Source organism: Embiotoca jacksoni, unplaced genomic scaffold, assembly GCF_022577435.1.
Source record: "Embiotoca jacksoni isolate LCO1_2020_lvr unplaced genomic scaffold, fEmbJac1.0.p SCAF_63, whole genome shotgun sequence".
In the NCBI taxonomy this organism is placed as follows: Eukaryota; Metazoa; Chordata; class Actinopteri; family Embiotocidae; genus Embiotoca; species Embiotoca jacksoni.
The window spans coordinates 174,461-193,640 of record NW_027185418.1 but is presented as its reverse complement, the minus strand read 5'-3'; the positions used below and the strand labels follow the sequence as shown (position 1 = coordinate 193,640).

Sequence of the window (19,180 nt, the reverse complement as noted above, 5' to 3'; positions counted from 1 at the left end):
CAGGAAGAAAAATTAGTGCAAAACAGGTTTTGACTTGATCAGCATTTTAGGTAACAGCACTGAAAAAGATATTCAAACATGAAATCCCTCTTTGTAAAACACACAATATGTGCTTGGCTGATAAATTGAACTTCCTGTTGTAATCTGGAGATTTGTTGGAGCTGATGTCGACGGTGTGATTGATTAATGAGGTCCAAACGTGGTGAACATACTGAGACCAGATCTGTTCCTGCCTCATACTGATTGAACTTGTTATATCATCCTGAAGAATGCAGTTCATCCTGACTTTATCAAAACTTACTGACATTTTAATGAGAAGGTTTTGAGAGATTAGACAAAACAAGAAAACAGAAATATTGTTGTTCAGTTTAACATTTTTATTCAACATAACAGGATAAAAACATGCATTTTCTTCTAAATAGATATCTAACATTGTCTGCTGCCTCAACGTGTGAAGACTTATTTACATCAGAATACAAATGTTGAAGAAAACAGCTTTGGAAGCATTTTGTTGAGAAGTAATGCAGCGCCCTCTGTTGGCCAATCAGCGGCAACAGTGTTAAAAATTAGAGACAGGAAACAAATATTTTCTAATATCTATTTATACGTTACATCTGAGTTTTGTTTTTTTCCCAAATATGTACACAAAGTACCTTAAACAAACAGCTGTTAATAGTAGCACACTTTAACTTTATTTCTAAGTTTTGTTTTTTCCAAAAATATTAAACGTGATATTACTAGAAATCTTCATATTTTGACATTATTAAGCCAGTTGCATTATCTTACATGAGATTAATCTTTGCAGACTATCAAGTTACCTTCTGAAGTTTGACTCAAACAGACAAAGACTTCTGTTCACAGATCCATCTGTTCCTGTTGGTACAGTTCACTGATTTCCATCCATCGTTAGTTACAGAAATTGCACAGTGACCATCAGTCGGGTTTTCTATCCAGGAGCTGAGGAAAACAAAAACATCAGTTGGATCAAGAGTCAAGATTTAATCATTCAAAGTGTTTAGAAATGTGTGTCTTACCTGTTAGCCAGATCACTTCCATCGACCCACTTCCATTTTCCATCTTCAACTTTCAGTCCAATCCAGTACCCTTCGTTTCCTGAACTTCCCCCGCTGTTATCACTGACATTTTTCTGAGGACAACAGAGGAAAAGGGAACAGAGATATTTACTTACTTTAATAAACTCAATGTGACCAACAGACTCAGCGTGTGTTCAGATCTTCAGAAAATACATTTTCATTTAATATAAGCTGTCATTACCTTTTCTTCTGCATTATCTACAACCACCAAATCAGAACTCCTTATCGTGCAGTTTTCTCGAGCTTCTTCCCAGGTTTTCCGTTCGGTAGAATTCTTGTTGTTCAAAACCACACAGCAACTGGACTGAAACAGATTCCAGCCCGACTGACAAGAGTTACACTTTCTTCCTGAAATAACAGAGATCAACTAATAAACAACTTTACTGTCTCGTTATATCAAGATTCAATATTTTTATAACTAATGGGATCCCAACATACCGCCATCTTTTCTGGGACAGTAGGCATCAATGCTCCACTGAGCTCGACTGATGTTGAGCTCATTCCCCTTTGCCTCCATGTCCTTTATTTGATTTGTAAGGTTTCTCTTCTCCATCTCCAGCTCCTGAATTTGTGTCTCCAGCTCCTGGTTTTGTGTCTTCAGCTCCTGGTTTTTCATCGTAAGGTTGTGCTTTTCTGCAGTGAGATTTATGACATTGCTCTATAAGACAGAATTAGCTCATGTCAGATTGGTGTTGTCCTCCCTTAAATTGTTGTTGAGGTTTGTCAGGTTGCGATTCATTTCCAGAAGAGTCGTTTGGCTGTTTTCCTGACTAACAACTGCAAAATGAAAATTAGCTTCTGAAAGGAGAGTAAGCAGTTTTGGTATTGTTCATTTTGCTTTTGTTATTTTATCACAGATCAAAACTGCTTCCTGTCTGTTGTACTTCAGGTTTGCCAGCCTTTTGGGAGCTATAAGCTAAGATTGTGTTTTTTCTATTTCAGAGAACAACAAAAAAAGCCACAAAAAGACCAACACTCACAATGTGTTAAGCCATCTTTCAATATTTCCCAGCTTCCCCCATTGGTTCATACAAAATTCACTCAAAACAGTTTAACAATGTAGTTTTAAGTAAAAATGACTGAAACAACATTCAATGGTAAATATTTTGCAGATTTATTTTTTTTAGCCAATGATTTCGTGTTCTAAAATTTTCCCTGTTACCAAGAAACCCAACAGCAGGTGTAGATTTATTATTTGGCCTGATGTTTCCCAACATGGTGAATTACATGGCAATTATTAAGGCAAAATGTGCAATAATTGGTTACACAGAACTGAAAATATATATTGTACAAAAAAAAACCTGTGTTATACTCTCTTCATACATTTGACCATGAATTATTGTGTCTAGTAATTCACTTTGTTCTTGACAGATTTAGAAAACTAGAAGCAGAAACTTATGGTATGTAAAACAATCTGATATCACATGATGGTAACAGAAGAAATATTATTCTATAAGGGTCTGCCTTGTGTCTAAGTTTGTGCATGGACTGTCTGTTTTACATACTTACTGTAGACACAGATTGCTATGATGCCCAACAGCAAAATGACACAGAAAGTCACCAAGCAACAAGCCAAGAGCCGATAGTGGCGACGTCGTCCATCTGCTTTCTTGTCTGGCAGGAATCGGATAGACAAACATATAAATACGTGACTTTAGAAGTCGGAGCTCATGAAATAATGTGGGTAACCAAAGTTACAGTCTTTTTCAGTCCAACATTTCCTCTTTACCTTGCCATCACCAAAGAAGGTATTTTAAACTTAGTAAGTTAGAAACAGGAAGTATAACAACTTTTAAATCAGACTGTGAAAACCTCAAATTAACTTAAATTCAACATGAGATTGCATTTTTACACAAAACAATGTTTTATAACAGAAAAACACGAGAAAGGAAACGCTTCATGGCCATTATGTATTATTAATGTTCACGTGGGAGACTAAAAGAAAAGATTTACAATTTCTCAAATGTTTGATATCAATTCTTTCAGACATTGTGCTACAGATGAACCAGGTTGTAGGCAGAAGTGGACATAGCCTCCATTCCTATGAGGCCAACCCAGTAATATCGACTAATATAACGCTGTAACGTATTTAAGCGTCTCATTGTTTGTTTAGTTTTTTGCTAAGTAATCTGTCCTTCAGATATGATAAGAATTGATAGATGTTGAAAATATAGTCATCAGTTGTCATTCAATTAAAGGTGATAATCTTAAAAATATATATTTATAAGAACATTTGTAAAACTCTTAAATCATGTTTCAATCGTATTTTGGGTTTCCGGTCGATAAGGGTTCACTAAAGTTTACAGATTGTGACCCGTCCAAACACATATTTTGGGGCTTGCCTGACTGAATGTTTACCAAATCAACTACTACACAATCATACATTTTTGACTTTTCTTAAATGATTTCTGCTGATTTAAATAAACCATTTTATTACAAACAACAATTATTCCACAACGTGGCGGTCAGTCAGAAGTTTTACACGTGTTTGTTTGTTTGTTTGTTTGTTTGTTTGTTTGATTTCACAAAGCCGATATCAGCACCAAATGTTCTCAGACTCACCTGTGTTTTGTTTTTGTGTTCTTTTACAACTTACCATTTGTGTCTGGACTTTGTTCGGTTGAGTTCTTTTTCACCTTCACTTCATCGTACACAGTTTCCTCTTCGTTTTTAGCTGAAAGGTTAAAAGTTTAAATACTTTACAGTGGTTAAATATTAACAGTTCACTATAATCAACAATGAGATAAAAAAAAAAAACAACAACAACAAGAACAATGCCAAGCTGCTTGGTTTAGTTAGCTAAATATCTAACCTGCTCCTACACCAGTACAATAAATTAATATTTAATATGAGGAGGGTCACATAAACAAAGACTCTGTTCTGAAGCCAAAGTCTGAGAATATCTTTTCTAGTCGCTCTGTACTTTTAAAAGTTGATTTACCCTCCGGTCGGGATCGGTTCTTATTTTTGAATACAACTGAAGCGTAGTTAACGTCCTCCGCCATCGCTACAACCTTTCTGTTGAGTCTATCCGACTTGTAGTCAAAGAAGTACCACTGTAATTGAGCCGCAGTGACTCATAAGAAGAGAAGTGGTTGTTTCCTCTGTTGAGGTGAATCTGTCTCTCACAGTTTTGAAATATACCAACGTCTGCTTTTCCTGAGAAAGTCATTTGTATGCACAACAGTCCAGAAATAAACTTCAAGCCAACACTGTGTTCCTGTTCCATAATCAGCTTGATATAAAATATATTATTACAATGAGTATATAACATGGTATAACAACATTACTAATATGTAACTAGGACTTTGGATGTTTTCTTGGTTTTGTGTAAAACACCGGTGTACAGTGACCACTGATCCTTTTTGATGACCAGGAAGAAAAATTAGTGCAAACCAGGTTTTGACTTGATCAGCATTTTAGGTAACAGCAATGAAAAAGATATTCAAACATGAAATCCCTCTTTGTAAAACACACAATATGTGCTTGGCTGATAAACTGAACTTCCTGTTGTAATATGGAGATTTGTTGGAGCTGATGTCGACGGTGTGATTGATTAATGAGGTCCAAACGTGGTGAACATACTGAGACCAGATCTGTTCCTGCCTAATACTGATTGAACTTGTTATATCATCCTGAAGAATGCAGTTCATCCTGACTTTATCAAAATTTACTGACATTTTTAATGAGAATGTTTTGAGATATTAGAAAAAAAATAGAAAACAGAAATATTGTTCAGTTTAACATTTTTATTCAACATAACAGGATAAAAATATGCATTTTCTTCTAAATAGATATCTAACATTATCTGCTGCCTCAACGTGTGAAGACTTATTTACATCAGAATACAAATGTTGAAGAAAACAGATTTGGAAGCATTTTGTTGAGAAGTAGTTTTTTGTTGGCCAATCAGTAGCAAGAATTTAAAACATTATACAGGAAACAAATATTTTCTAATATCTATTCAGACATTAGATCTGCATTTGTTTTTATTTCCAAATATGCATAAAAAGTACGTAAACAGCTGTTAAAAGTTGCACACTAAGTTTACATCTAAGTTTTTGTTTATACAAAAATATTAAAGGTGATATTACTTGAAATCTACACATTTTGACATTATTAAGCCAGTTGGCATTATCTTAAATGTAATTAATCTTTTCAAACTATCATGTTACCTTCTGAAGTTTGACTCAAACAGACAAACCTTCTTTTCACAGATCCAATTGTTCCTGTTGTTACAGTTCACTGATTTCCATCCTTCATTTTTTACAGAAATTGCACAGTGACCAACAGTCGGGTTTTCTATCCAGAATATATGAAATGGAAACGCTGTTGCAGTGATGTTAAACTTTACAGGGAAGTTTGTGTTTTTTTGGGTCTGTTTCTAAGTTGAGCCTTTATTTCAAAACTTGTGGTCAGTTGTTGTGAGGGGAAGTTTTCTAATTTGTCCTTTTCCATCTAAAAATATACAGTTTCTTTGTTTCCTCTAATCAGAACTCGATCAGTAATATGATTGTGTTACATGTTGTTTTTCTGACCAATGATGATTGAATAAATGTCTGAATTCAGGTCAGCTGACCAGCCTGGATGGACTGCCATTTAAAATTCAGACACAGAACACATCCACACGCTGATCTCCAACGGCACCGATCAAACACAAATGTTTAAATATCTGCAGCAAATTAGTCCGTATTTATAGAATCATTCCCAATGTGCTCGGCAGCCTGGAAAAATCATGGTAATAAATGTAAAGATGAAAAGGATTTTTTTTTTTACTCTTCAAATGTATTTAATGCCAAAGTTACACTGTGTTGTTGTGCTTTAAAAAGGCATCATGCATTACAGAAACATGATTCTGCTACACAAAAGAGTGTAGGTGAAAAGCTCGCGAAATGTTTACTCTCCTTGCAGATAGAGGAACGTCTGGACTTTTTAAAGTAAGTCTGAGTCATGTACAAAGTTTAAAATAACATTTTTAATCTTGATAGAGAAGGATGTGGTTTTTAGTTCTGTTTTGAAGGTGCGACAGTTGGTGTTAGGTGAGAAACTAATGCTCAGTTGTGATAAGAAGTCTTCACTATAAATAGTTTGAACTCACACAGTGTGTCTGCAGCATCTTCTCAGGCTGCTGCAGTTCATCAGTGCTGGAAGAAGTATTCAGGTCCTTTACTTAAGTAAAAGTACCAACACAACGTGTATCTACTTCACGACAGGTAAAAATCCTACATTCAAAACCTTGCATTAGTAAAAACATGAGTATTAACAGTTAAATTTACTTAACATATCAAACAGTAACAGTTTAGAAAAGACTCCCTGTTAGTGTGTCATCATGTGTTTGTAGTACCGCTGTCCTGTGAGAACCGCTCATCTCTAAAAACAACAATCTGAGAAAAACATCCCTGTTTTCAGCTTTGTGACGATGTGTTTTTTTTTTAAATAGTTTATTTAGAAGTAGGAACATATAATCCTTCACTTTTTCTGAAAAGTTCCAATTCGATTCACCAAAATTTGGAGAGACATGGTTTTCACTGGACAAGAAGGGTATGAAAAATTGTAATCTTAAAAGTAACTAAAGCTGTCAAACCTCTGATATGTGGTCGAATAGAACAATGAAGCTTCACAACAGGAAATACTAAAGTAAAAGTACATGTATCTCAAATTTGTACTTAAGTATTTGAGTAAATGTACTTGGTTACATTCCACCACCGTCTTTTATCAAATGCAAGTGACTTTGATCATCAGAGTTTATCCCAGCATGCACTGCATAACAGGCAGGAAAAGAACAGCATCAACACGCAGACAAACTGACTCACCTGCAGACACATGTGAATGTAACCCTTGCTGTTGCAGCACGTAATCTTTTACTAAAGGGTAATCTATGATGCTAACCCTGGCACTACTATCTATGTAACATCAGTATCTGAGGTTCTTTAACAGTTCAGGCCAAGCTTTTTTCAGGTTACCTTGGTTACAGTTCACTTCATTTCAATTACTCGGTTGGGTAAGGACATTGGTGGTAGCAACTCTATACAAGAGCAATGAGACCTCCAGCCAACAAAGCACACACACAACCAATGATTCAATGATGAGGGAATATATTTACAGAATTATTTAAACCATTTCACTTGAACAATACCTTTAAATCTCACATTAACTCAACTTCAGCTCTTAACAACAAAATGAATTCCACTGAACTCAAATAACTGTGTAACAAAAATTGGATAAACAACCATTGAATTGCATATTATGACAAATAATCACTCAAATCTGGTATAAACCTCTGAACTCTGTTAAACCCAAAATAATTCAGTTGTTAGATCTTAATAGTCTGTTTTAGTCCTTTACAGTTGTCAGTCAAAGTAGGTCTCATTTATATCTTTGGAAGTTCCTTAACGTTCAACAGTTCACCATTAGTCTCTTCCAACGGATTTCTGGTTGTTTGTTTGAATCCAAAACAACTCTGAGATCTCAGAAAACAAAGTGCCAATAAAATTGGATCCTTTATATTTCTCGGTGAAGATCCAGACAGGATAGCAGATGAAGCAGCTCGTAGTCACTTGATGAATCCCTAAAAAAAAACAACAGCCTGCACACAAGTGTGCAGAACATCATCATATAGTCAGAGTTTCCTCTTTTTCCATCACATTAGATTTACACAAAACTTTCACAACTTTAAACACTTGTGACTAAATTATCTCATTTTCCCTCAATTTCAAACAATACACTTGGCAATCAACATACTTTTACAACATATACAGAAACTTTGACAAAAATTCAACACACACACACACACACACACACACACACACACACACACAGTTATGTGCTTCATTCACATCATCCAAAATGTTGTTATCCTGGCTGGTTTTGCTTCGCTATGTTCCTCAAAGTAAATTACTCCCAATTCTCTGACACAAACTGAGTTAACAAGATAACCTCAGGTAGCAACTCACCTGGATAATCCACTTCATTGAAGAAACGCCCGACGGAGTTCGTCCCGGTGAGAACTTCTCCCTCGACAGCTCCGCTGCAGCTCAGCATGTAACTCACTTACAATACTGTTAAATTCACTCGATATCTCTTGGGAATCTCAAAATATCTGACTTTGCTCCAAATCTTGTCTGCCTCCTGCACCTGTCTTAGCTGCGGGGTCTCCGGTAGGTGAGTGCGTGGTTCAGAGAGTGGGAGGGGGGGCTAAGGGCTCTGCTACGTTCAGACCACCAGCTGGTTTGGTGAGACGTTTAGGGAACGTCTGTAAATTGGGGAACTGAATGTTACCCGGGTTACGTGAAAAAGGGAGAACACGTGACCCCGACCGAGAAGAGCTTCCATCACCCTCAAATCCAGGACCCCCGGTGTACAGTGACCACTGATCCTTTTTGATCACCAGGAAGAAAAAGTTGTGCAAAACAGGTTTTGACTTGATCAGCATTTTAGGTAACAGCACTGAAAAAGATATTCAAACATGAAATCCCTCTTTGTAAAACACACAATATGTACTTGGCTGATAAATTGAACTTCCTGTTGTAATCTGGAGATTTGTTGGAGCTGATGTCGACGGTGTGATTGATTAATGAGGTCCAAACGTGGTGAACATACTGAGACCAGATCTGTTCCTGCCTCATACTGATTGAACTTGTTATATCATCCTGAAGAATGCAGTTCATCCTGACTTTATCAAAACTTACTGACATTTTTAACGAGTATGTTTTGAGAGAGATTAGAAAAAAACAAGAAAACAGAAATATTGTTGTTCAGTTTAACATTTTTATTCAACATAACAGGATAAAAACATGCATTTGCTTCTAAATAGATATCTAACATTATCTGCTGCCTCAACGTGTGAAGACTTATTTACATCAGAATACAAAAGTTGAAGAAAACAGCTTTGGAAGCATTTTGTTGAGAAGTAATGCAGCGCCCTCTGTTGGCCAATCAGCTGCAACAGTGTTAAAAATTACAGACAGGAAACACCTACTTTCTAATATATAAATTAACACATTATATCTGTGTTTGTTTTTATTTTTTCCAAATACGTACACAAAATACCTTAAACAAACAGCTGTTAAAAGTAGCACACTTTAATTTTACTTCTATGTTTTGGTTTTTACAAAAATATTAAATGTGATATTTCAAGAAATCTTTATATTTTGAAATTATGAAACCAGTTGGCATTATCTTACATAAGATTAATCTTTGCAGACTATCAAGTTATCTTCTGAAGTTTGACTCAAACAGACAAAGCTTTCTGTTCACAGATCCAATTGTTCCTGTTGTTACAGTTCACTGATTTCCATCCTTGAGTTTGGTGAGAAATTGCACAGTGACCATCAGTCGGGTTTTCTATCCAGGAGCTGAGGAAAACAAAAACATCAGTTGGATCCAGAGTCAAGATTTTATCATTCAAAGTGTTTAGAAATGTGTCTCTTACCTGTTAGCCAGATCACTTTCATCGACCCACTTCCATTTTCCATCTTCAGCTTTCAGTCCAATCCAGTACCCTTCGTTTTCTGGACGGTCATAGCTGTTATCACTGACATATTTCTGAGGACAACAGAGGAAAAACGATCAGAGATATTTACTTACTTTAATAAACTCAGTGACCAACAGACTCAGCGTGTCTTCAGATCTTCAGAAAATACATTTTCATTTTCAATATGCTGTCATTACCTTTTCTTCTGCATTATCTACAACCACCAAATCAGAACTCCTTATTTTGCAGAGTTCTCGAGCTTCTTCCCAGGTTTTCCGATCGGTAGAATTCTTGTAATCCAAAAACACATAGCAACTGGACTTGAACAGAATCCAGCCCGGCTGACAAGATTTACACTGTCTTCCTGAAATAACAGAGATCAACTAATAATCAACTTTACTGTCTCGTTATATCAAGATTCAATATATTTGTAACTAATTGGATCCCAACATACCACCATCTTTTCTGGGACAGTAGGCATCAATGCTCCACTGAGCTCGAATGATGTTGAGCTCATTCCCCTTTGCCTCCATGTCGTTTATTTGATTTGTAAGGTTTCTCTTCTCCATATCCAGCTTCTGGTTTTGCATCGTGAGGTTCATCTTTTCTGCCGTGAGATTTGTGACCTTGCTCTCTAAGACAGCAAAGGCTCGTGTCAGGTTGTCAAACTGGATTGTCAGATTGATGTAGTCCTCCCTTAAGTTGTTGTTGAGGTTTGTCAGGTTGCGATTCATTTCCAGAAGAGTATTTTCGTTGTTTTCATGACTTAATGTAGCAACTGCAAAATGAAAATTAGCTTGTTAAGGGAAAGTAAGCAGTTTTGGTCTTATTCATTTTGCTTTTGTTATTTCATCACAGATCAAAGCTGCTTCCTGTCTGTTGTACTTCAGGTTTGCCAGCCTTTTGGGAGCTATAAGCTAAGATTGTGTTTTTTCTATTTGTTTGAACAACAGAAAACCCACAAAAAGACCAACACTCACAATGTGTTAAGCCATCTTTCAATATTTCACAGCTTCCCCCGTTGATTCACACAAAATTCACTCAAAACAGTTTAACAATGTAGTTTCAAGTAAAAAGTACTTAAACAAAACTTAATGGTAAATATGTTGTAGATTTTTGTTTTATTTTAGCCAATGATTTTGTGTTCTAAACTTTTCCCTGTTACCAAGAAACCCAACAGCAGGTGTAGCTTTATTATTTGGCCTGTTGTTTCCCAACATGGTGAATTACATGGCTATTATTAAGGCAAAATGTGCAATAATTGGTTACACAGTACTGAAAATATATATTGTATAAAAAAAACCTGTTATACTATCTTCATACATTTGACCATGAATTATTGTGTCTAGTAATTCACTTTGTTCTTAACAGATTTAGAAAACTAAAAGCAGAAACTTATGGTATGTAAAACAATCTGATATCACATGATGGTAACAGAAGAAATATTATTCTATAAGGGTTTGCCTTGTGTCTAAGTTCGTGCATGGACTGTCTGTTTTACATACTTACTGTAGACACAGATTGCTATGATGCCCAACAGCAAAATGACACAGAAAGTCGCCAAGCAACAAGCCAAGAGCCGATAGTGGCGACGTCGTCCGTCTGCTTTCTTGTCTGGCAGGAATCGGATAGACAAACATATAAATACGTGGCTTTAGAAGTCGGAGTTCATGAAATAATGTGGGTAACCAAAGTTACAGTCTTTTTCAGTCCAACATTTCCTCTTTACCTTGCCATCACCAAAGAAGGTATTTTAAACTTAGTAAGTTAGAAACAGGAAGTATAAAAACTTTTAAATTAGATTGTGAAAACCTCAAATTAACTTAAATTCAACATGAGATTGCATTTTTACACAAAACAATGTTTTGTAAAAGAAAAACATGAGAAAGGAAACGCTTCATGGCCATTATGTATTATTAATGTTCACGTGGGACACTTAAAGGAAAGGTTTACAATTTCTAAAATGTTTTAGAGATAAATTCTTTCAGACATTGTGCTACAGATGAACCAGGTTGTAGGCAGAAGTGGACATAGCCTCCATTCCTATGAGGCCAACCCAGTAATATCGACTAATATAACGCTGTAATGTATTTAAGCGTCTCATTGTTTGTTTAGTTTTTTGCTGAGTAATCTGTCCTTCAGATATGATAAGAATTGATAGATGTTAAAAATATAGTCATCAGTTGTCATTCAATTAAAGATGATAATCTTAAAAATATATATTTGTAAGAACATTTGTAAAACTCTTAAATCATGTTTCAATCGCATTTTGGGTTTCCAGTCGATAAGGGTTCACTAAAGTTTACAGATTGTGACCCGTCCAAACACATATTTTGGAGCTTGCCTGACAGAACGTTTACCAAATCAACTACTACACAATCATACATTTTTGACTTTTCTAAAATGATTTCTGCTGATTTAAATAAACCAATTTATTACAAACAACAATTATTCCACAACGTGGCGGTCAGTCAGAAGTTTTACACGTGTTTGTTTGTTTGTTTGTTTGTTTGTTTGATATCACAAAGCCGATATCAGCACCAAATGTTCTCAGATTCACCTGTTTTGTTTTTGTGTTCTTTTACAACTTACCATTTGTGTCTGGACTTTGTTCGGTTGAGTTCTTTTTCACCTTCACTTCATCGTACACAGTTTCCTCTTCGTTTTTAGCTGAAAGGTTAAAAGTTTAAATAGTGTACAGTGGTTAAATATTAACAGTTCACTATAATCAACAATCAGATAAAAAAAAAAAACAACAACAACAAGAACAATGCCAAGCTGCTTGGTTTAGTTAGCTAAATATCTAACCTGCTCCTACACCAGTACAATAAATTAATATTTAATATGAGGAGGGCCACATAAACAAAGACTCTCTTCTGAAGCCAAAGTCTGAGAATATCTTTTCTAGTCGCTCTGTACTTTTAAAAGTTGACTTACCTTCCGGTCGGGATCGGTTCTTATTTTTGAATACAACTGAAGCGTAGTTAACGTCCTCCGCCATCGCGACAACCTTTCTGTTGAGTCTATCTGACTTGTAGTCAAAGAAGTACCACTGTAATTGAGCCACAGAGACTCACAAGAAGAGAAGTGGTTGTTTCCTCTGTTGAGGCGAATCTCACAGCCTTGAAATATATCAACTTCTGCTTTTCCTGAGAAAGTCATCTATATGCACAACAGTCCGGATGTCAACTTCAAGCCAACACTGTGTTCCTGTTCCATAATCAGCTTGATATAAAATATATTATTACAATGAGTATATAACATGGTATAACAAGATTACTAATATGTAACTAGGACTTTGGATGTTTTCTTGGTTTTGTGTAAAACACCAATAACCAATTGAATTTACCCATCTGCTGTGTTGTGGGTTTTTTTGTTTTCTCTGCATCATTACTCACATGGTCTCACACCTTTACTGCAGATTGCTCCAGTCTGAACTCTTTTGTGGCTGTCGATGCACGTATAAATGTTCCTGTAATACTGAGTATAGCAGTGTTAAGAGATACACTCACCACACCCCAACACGTGGAGGCAGATGGCCGCCCATGTTGATGTTATATCATCCTGAAGAATGCAGTTCCTCCTGACTTCATCAAAACTTACTGACATTTTTAATGAGAATGTTTTGAGAGAATAAAAAAAAAAAAGAAAACAGAAATGTAGTTGTTCAGTTTAACATTTTTATTCAACATAACAGGATAAAAACATGCATTTTCTTCTAAATAGATATCTAACATTATCTGCTGCCTCAACGTGTGAAGACTTATTTACATCAGAATACAAATGTTGAAGAAAACAGCTTTGGAAGCATTTAGTTGAGAAGTAATGCAGCGCCCTCTGTTGGCCAATCAGCGGCAACAGTGTTAAAAATTACATACAGGAAACAAATCTTTTTGAATATCTATTTAGACATTAGATCTGTGTTTTTTTTTTTCCAGATATAAACAAAAAGTACCAAAACAAATAGCTGTTAAATATGGCACACTTTAATTTTATTTCTAAGTTTTGGTTTTTACAAAAAAGTGAAATGTGATATTACTGTAAATCTTTATATTTTGACATTATTAAGCCAGTTGGCATTATCTTACATGACATTAATCTTTGCAGACTATCAAGTTACCTTCTGAAGTTTGACTCAAACAGACAAAGACTTCTGTTCACAGATCCAATTGTTCCTGTTGTTACATTTCACTGATTTCCATCCTTGAGTTTGGCGAGAAATTGCACAGTGACCATCAGTCGGGTTTTCTATCCAGGAGCTGAGGAAAATAAAAAAAATCAGTTGGATCCAGAGTCAAGATTTTATCATTCAAAGTGTTTAGAAATGTGTCTCTTACCTGTCAGCCAGATCACTTCCATTGACCCACTTCCATTTTCCATCTTCAACTTTCAGTCCAATCCAGTACCCTTCGTTTCCTGGACGGTTATAGCTGTTAACATGGACATATGTCTGAGGACAACAGAGGAAAAGGGATCAGAGATATTTACTTACTTTAATAAACACACTGTGACCAACAGACTCAGTGTGTGTTCTGAAAATACATTTTCATTTAATATAAGCTGTCATTACCTTTTCTTCTGCATTATCTACAACCACCAAATCAGAACTCCTTATTTTGCAGAGTTCTCGAGCTTCTTTCCAGGTTTTCCGATCGGTAGAAGTCTTGTAGTCCAAAACCATATAGCAACTGGACTGGAACAGAATCCTGCCCGGCTGACAAGATTTACACTGTCTTCCTGAAATAACAGAGATCAACTAATAATCAACTTTACTGTTTCATTATGTCAGAATTCAATATTTTTATAACTAATGGGATCCCAACATACTGGCATCTCTTTTGGGACAGTAGGCATCAATGCTCCACTGAGCTCGACTGATGTTGAGCTCATTCCCCTTTGCCATGTCATTTATTTGATTTGCAAGGTTTCTCTTCTCCATCTCCAGCTCCTGGTTTTGTGTCTCCAGCTCCTGGTTTTGTGTCTCCAGCTCCTGGTTTTGTGTCTCCAGCTCCTGGTTTTGTTTCTCCAGCTCCTGGTTTTGTTTCTCCAGGTTCATCTTTTCTGCCGTCAGCTTGGCGTTGTTTTCAGAAATGACCGAGGTAACTTAAGGTCAAACGTACAGGAAGATAGTTGGCAGTGAGCTGATATTGGACAACAACTTAACAAAAATCAAACAAGTTTGACATAAATTGAAAGTCAGACAAAATGCATTTTTGTTCAGAATTATTTCACAATAACGACATCGAAATATTTGTTTACTTTTGAGTTATACTTACAATATATTTGAAGGGCCACAATAACAAACAGCATCAACCAACTCACTGCTAATGTTGGAAAAGAACGAGTGAAAAAGGGAGACTTCTTGTCTGAAAGAAAAAGTAATTTTTTTTTAGCTGAAACGAATCAACATGAAACTTTAAAACATTTCAATCTGCTGTTATAATATTTGCGCAGTAAATTGTGTTAATAACCTGCAGTGGCTGTTATTTTGTCCACAGTATAAACTGGTGAATTTTCATAGTCACCTTCTTCAAGTTCCTCTGAAACAAATCAAACATAAGTTCTCAAAGATCTGCAGTAAATTAAACATTATTTCCAGAATCAGCAGACTGAGAAGATCATGATACAAATTAGAACATAAAGTCAATCGTGACATCTCAAATTAATTTGACCAAAGTGTCGTTATGCTCATCATTATGAAAATGAATAAAATAAGATTCTGTTTCACAAAAGATGAGACGCTTGTGAAGTTTGAATCTGTCAGAAAGCATCCTACCTGCAGAGAAAGAAACATTTGGAATTCTAAAATTGACCGTCAGCGTCTGTGTTTTTCTGTTCATCCTGGAAAAAGCATCAAGTTCACCAGCGATCGAGCTGCATATGAAGGCTGAAATGGAAACGCTGGTGCAGTGACCTTAAACTTTACAGGGAAGTTTGTGGGTTTTTGGGTGTTTTGAAGTTGTGACATTGAAGCCTCTGTTTTGAAATTCATGGTGAGTTGTTGTGAGGGGAAATTTTCTAATTTTTTCTTTTCCATCTAAAATATCGGTTTTTTTGTTTTATCTAATAAGAAATCAAACAGTAATATGATTGTGTTACATGTTGTTTTTCTGACCAATGATGATTGAATAAATGTCTGAATTCAGGTCAGCTGACCAGCCTGGATGGACTGCCATTTAAAATTCAGACACAGAACACATCCACACGCTGATCTCCAACGGCACCGATTAAACACAAATGTTTAAATATCTGCAGCAAATTAGTCCGTATTTATAGAATCACTCCCAATGTGCTCGGCAGCCTGGAAAAATCATGGTAATAAATGTAAAGATGAAAAGGATTTTTTTTTTTCACTCTTCAAATGCAATTGCTGCCAAAGTTACACTGTGTTGTTGTGCTTTAAAAAGGCATCATGCATTACAGAAACATGATTCTGCTACACAAAAGAGTGTCGGTGAAAAGCGTGAGAAATGTTTACCCTCCTTGCAGATAGAGGAACGTCTGGACTTTTTAAAGTAAGTCTGAGTTGTGTAGCAAGTTTACAGTACCAGTTTTAACCTTGATAGAGAAGCATGTGGTTTTTAGTTCTGTTTTGAAGTTGCGACAGTTGGTGTTTGTTGAGAAACTAATGCCCAGTTGTGATGAGAAGTCTTATTTATAAATGGTTTGAACTCACACAGTGTGTCTGCAGCATCTTCTCAGGCTGCTGCAGTTCATCAGTGCTGGAAGAAGTATTCAGCTCCTTTACTTAAAGATGCTGTAAAGTAGAAATGAAAATGAGTTTTAAGTTCATCACACCACAGAAGTATGGGTTGTTAACTACCCATCCAAATTTGAATGAAAAAAACACCGACAAGTATATTAAAGTAGGATTTGAAATCGTGAGAAAATCATCAGTCTTCTCTGCTCTGAGACTGGGGGGGCGTGTCCTGAAGGAGCTGAAGCTCCGCCCACTCACTGGGAGGTGTTCAGTGTCCTGTAGGACAGTCCTGTGACTGCAGTTCTTTTCCCCACTAAGCGGTCCGTCTGACATCCAACCTCTCGGTGACTTTATGCATGATGTCCCACTGGTCCTCTGTCTCTCTGCTGGATGGAGCAGCCTGCTTTGGGAAAACACAATAGAATCAGAATTTATTTGTCCAATGAGTGAAACATACAGATGCATATAAATGAAGCTTGTCCCCCTGAGCTGTAACACAGGAGTCAAACTGGACACCAGAGACAGAAGACAGTGAGTCTCCAACTACTTCTAACGCACCTGCATTACAATAGTGGAGATAATAAGAATAGAGGAGTTGATTTAGTTCTGTAACGACTGTAACATGAACAACGCTGCATTACATCACATGTTAATTCATGACATCACATGTTAATTCATGACATCACATGTTAATTCATTATATCACGTCAATTCAAACTTTGAACCTGCTCAGGTTGAGATGTAAGTCTTTCTCTTTCACTGATGTCCCTCCACCTCCTCGTCCTCCTCCTCCTCCTCCTCTTCTCTGCAGCCTCCTCCACATGTAGTTGGGCTCATTTATCCCGACCGGTACCGGTACATGTAACCGAGAGGGTCGCTGATTGTAACGTTACACCGGAGTCCAAAATCAACAACCCTCATTAATCAGGAGGACTAGATCTCCTCTGGTCCATGTTTACCATCACCCGACATGTAAAATACAGAGTTACATATATTATAGTTCCTTATCGGAGCTATATTGACACGCGTAAAAAAAATCTGCTGTTTTCGGAGCATTTTCCTCTGAACTCTGCTACAAACTCAATAGAAGCTAATTAGCACATTAGCTCCCATTTCATGAAGATAAAGTTATTCTACACCGAGTAAAATCACGTTAGCGGTTTGCACCGAGGACTAAATGTAGCAGAGTCACTGTGGAAAAGTTATCTGGTATAATTACAACAAGCACACAGAACTTCCGCTGAGTGGTGGACTGCTGGCGGCGGCGGACGGTGCCGGTGCGACCGGAGGACGAACGGCCGGGAGGGTGAAGCTCGGTTCGGCTCCGAGCTGCAGGAGAAGCCGTGTGTCCGTGAACTGCATCCGTCTCCGGTCCAAGTTAAAACTGTCCTCTGTGAAACGGTCCCTGCAGAGGCGGCTGTTGGTGTCGATCCTAACGTCTCCTTTAGCGAGGCTCTTCACGAAATCAATCCGCCTCTTTTTCCTTTCTTCATCAGTAGGGAATTTAAACGGCGATGCGGCGCTGCTTTGGAGGTTCTTGCTTCCAGGAAAGATTCACTTGCGGGTGGAGGGAGACGTCCTGTAGCAGCCAGCTGATGGACAATAACAATCTGACTACGGCAGAGTGGGATGACCTCTTATGCAAATGAGCTCCAGGCTTTTATAGCGTTTCACCGTGAGAGGAGGAGCCATGCAGAAGGTTATATAAACCGTCTGTGTGGTAGATCGGTGACGTACTGAAGCGACCTTTTAGCCCCGCCTAAAAAAACATGAGCTGAAGACGGATGAGAAACTGTTTAAAGGTCCAACTTACAGCAACTTTAACTCAAATAACTGCGTAACAAAATTGGATAAACAACCATTGAATTGCATATTATGTCAAATAATGTAACTAAAATCAGGTATAAACCTCTGAACTCTGTTAAACCCAAAATAATTCAGTTGTTAGATCTTAATCGTCTGTTTTAGTCCTTTACAGTTGTCAGTCAAAGTAGGTCTCATTTATATCTTTGGAAGTTACTAAACGTTCAACAGTTCACCATTAGTCTCTTCCAACGGATTTCCGGTTGTTTGTTTGAATCCAAAACAACTCTGAGATCTCGGAAAACAAAGTGCCAATAAAATTGGATCCTTTATATTTCTCGGTGAAGATCCAGACAGGATAGCAGATGAAGCAGCTCGTAGTCACTTGATGAATCCCTAAAAAAAAAAAACAGCCTGTACACAAGTGTGCAGAACATCATCATATAGTCAGAGTTTCCTCTTTTTCCATCACATTAGATTTACACAAAACATTCACGACTTTAAACACTTGTGACTAAATTATCTCGTTTTACCTCAATTTCAAACAATACACTTGGCAATCAACATACTTTTACAACATATACAGTAATTTAACGAAAATTCAACACACACACACACACACACACACACACACACACACACACACACACAGTTATGTGCTTCATTCACATCATCCAAAATGTTGTTATCCTGGCTGGTTTTGCTTCGCTATGTTCCTCAAAGTAAATTACTCCCAATTCTCTGACACAAACTGAGTTAACAAGATAACCTCAGGTAGCAACTCACCTGGATAATCCACTTCATTGAAGAAACGCCCGACGGAGTTCGTCCCGGTGAGAACTTCTCCCTCGACAGCTCCGCTGCAGCTCAGCATGTAACTCACTTACAATACTGTTAAATTCACTCGATATCTCTTGGGAATCTCAAAATATCTGACTTTGCTCCAAATCTTGTCTGCCTCCTGCACCTGTCTTAGCTGCGGGGTCTCCGGTAGGTGAGTGCGTGGTTCAGAGAGTGGGAGGGGGGGCTAAGGGCTCTGCTACGTTCAGACCACCAGCTGGTTTGGTGAGACGTTTAGGGAACGTCTGTAAATTGGGAAACTGAATGTTG

The 19,180-nt window shown here is 37.1% G+C and overlaps 2 protein-coding genes and 1 long non-coding RNA gene across 8 annotated transcripts; all 3 read right to left on the bottom strand.

Moving 5' to 3' along the window:
• Positions 1 to 151: 151 nt before the first annotated feature.
• On the bottom strand, positions 152 to 19,131 carry LOC138213713 (natural killer cells antigen CD94-like). Of its 6 annotated transcripts, none has more exons than XM_069174964.1 (9): positions 18,857 to 19,131; positions 16,526 to 16,670; positions 16,244 to 16,324; positions 15,039 to 15,107; positions 14,844 to 14,933; positions 14,395 to 14,670; positions 14,138 to 14,304; positions 13,905 to 14,017; positions 13,240 to 13,826 (listed from the first exon to the last, which is right to left on the bottom strand). In XM_069174964.1, the coding sequence occupies exons 5-9, from the start codon at positions 14,875 to 14,877 to the stop codon at positions 13,703 to 13,705; spliced, it is 714 nt and encodes a 237-aa protein (XP_069031065.1). In that variant the 5' UTR covers positions 14,878 to 14,933; positions 15,039 to 15,107; positions 16,244 to 16,324; positions 16,526 to 16,670; positions 18,857 to 19,131; the 3' UTR covers positions 13,240 to 13,702. The 6 variants fall into 6 exon arrangements, 5 of the variants coding, with proteins under 5 accessions (XP_069031064.1, XP_069031065.1, XP_069031066.1 ...); XM_069174965.1 differs by having other exon boundaries at positions 16,526 to 16,667; XM_069174963.1 differs by lacking the exons at positions 13,240 to 13,826; positions 16,244 to 16,324; positions 16,526 to 16,670; positions 18,857 to 19,131 and adding exons at positions 152 to 300; positions 819 to 957; positions 15,344 to 15,535.
• Positions 6,050 to 8,322, bottom strand: LOC138213717 (uncharacterized). Its single transcript, XR_011179548.1, has 2 exons — positions 8,048 to 8,322; positions 6,050 to 7,662 (listed from the first exon to the last, which is right to left on the bottom strand). It is a non-coding gene; the product is annotated as an uncharacterized lncRNA (long non-coding RNA).
• LOC138213711 (asialoglycoprotein receptor 1-like) lies at positions 8,880 to 12,640 on the bottom strand. The gene is made up of 7 exons (XM_069174961.1): positions 12,505 to 12,640; positions 12,160 to 12,237; positions 11,077 to 11,181; positions 10,022 to 10,345; positions 9,765 to 9,931; positions 9,526 to 9,638; positions 8,880 to 9,448 (listed from the first exon to the last, which is right to left on the bottom strand). The coding sequence occupies exons 1-7, from the start codon at positions 12,566 to 12,568 to the stop codon at positions 9,325 to 9,327; spliced, it is 975 nt and encodes a 324-aa protein (XP_069031062.1). The 5' UTR covers positions 12,569 to 12,640; the 3' UTR covers positions 8,880 to 9,324.
• Positions 19,132 to 19,180: the final 49 nt, after the last annotated feature.

Bases quoted from the DNA above. Each gene is read 5' to 3' on its own strand.
- LOC138213711 (XM_069174961.1), bottom strand. From the start codon at position 12,568: ATGGCGGAGGACGTTAACTACGCTTCAGTTGTATTCAAAAATAAGAAC. The intron at 11,182-12,159 runs GTAAGTTGTAAA...GATTCCTGCCAG, and splicing joins ACAAAGTCCAGACACAAATG to ACAAGAAAGCAGACGGACGA. The intron at 10,346-11,076 runs GTAAGTATGTAA...TTCATTTTGCAG, and splicing joins CATAGCAATCTGTGTCTACA to TTGCTACATTAAGTCATGAA.
- LOC138213713 (XM_069174963.1), bottom strand. From the start codon at position 15,407: ATGAACAGAAAAACACAGACGCTGACGGTCAATTTTAGAATTCCAAAT. The intron at 14,305-14,394 runs GTATGTTGGGAT...CTGTTATTTCAG, and splicing joins CTGTCCCAAAAGAGATGCCA to GAAGACAGTGTAAATCTTGT. The intron at 958-13,904 runs GTAAGAGACACA...TGTTTTCCTCAG, and splicing joins GGAAGTGATCTGGCTGACAG to CTCCTGGATAGAAAACCCGA.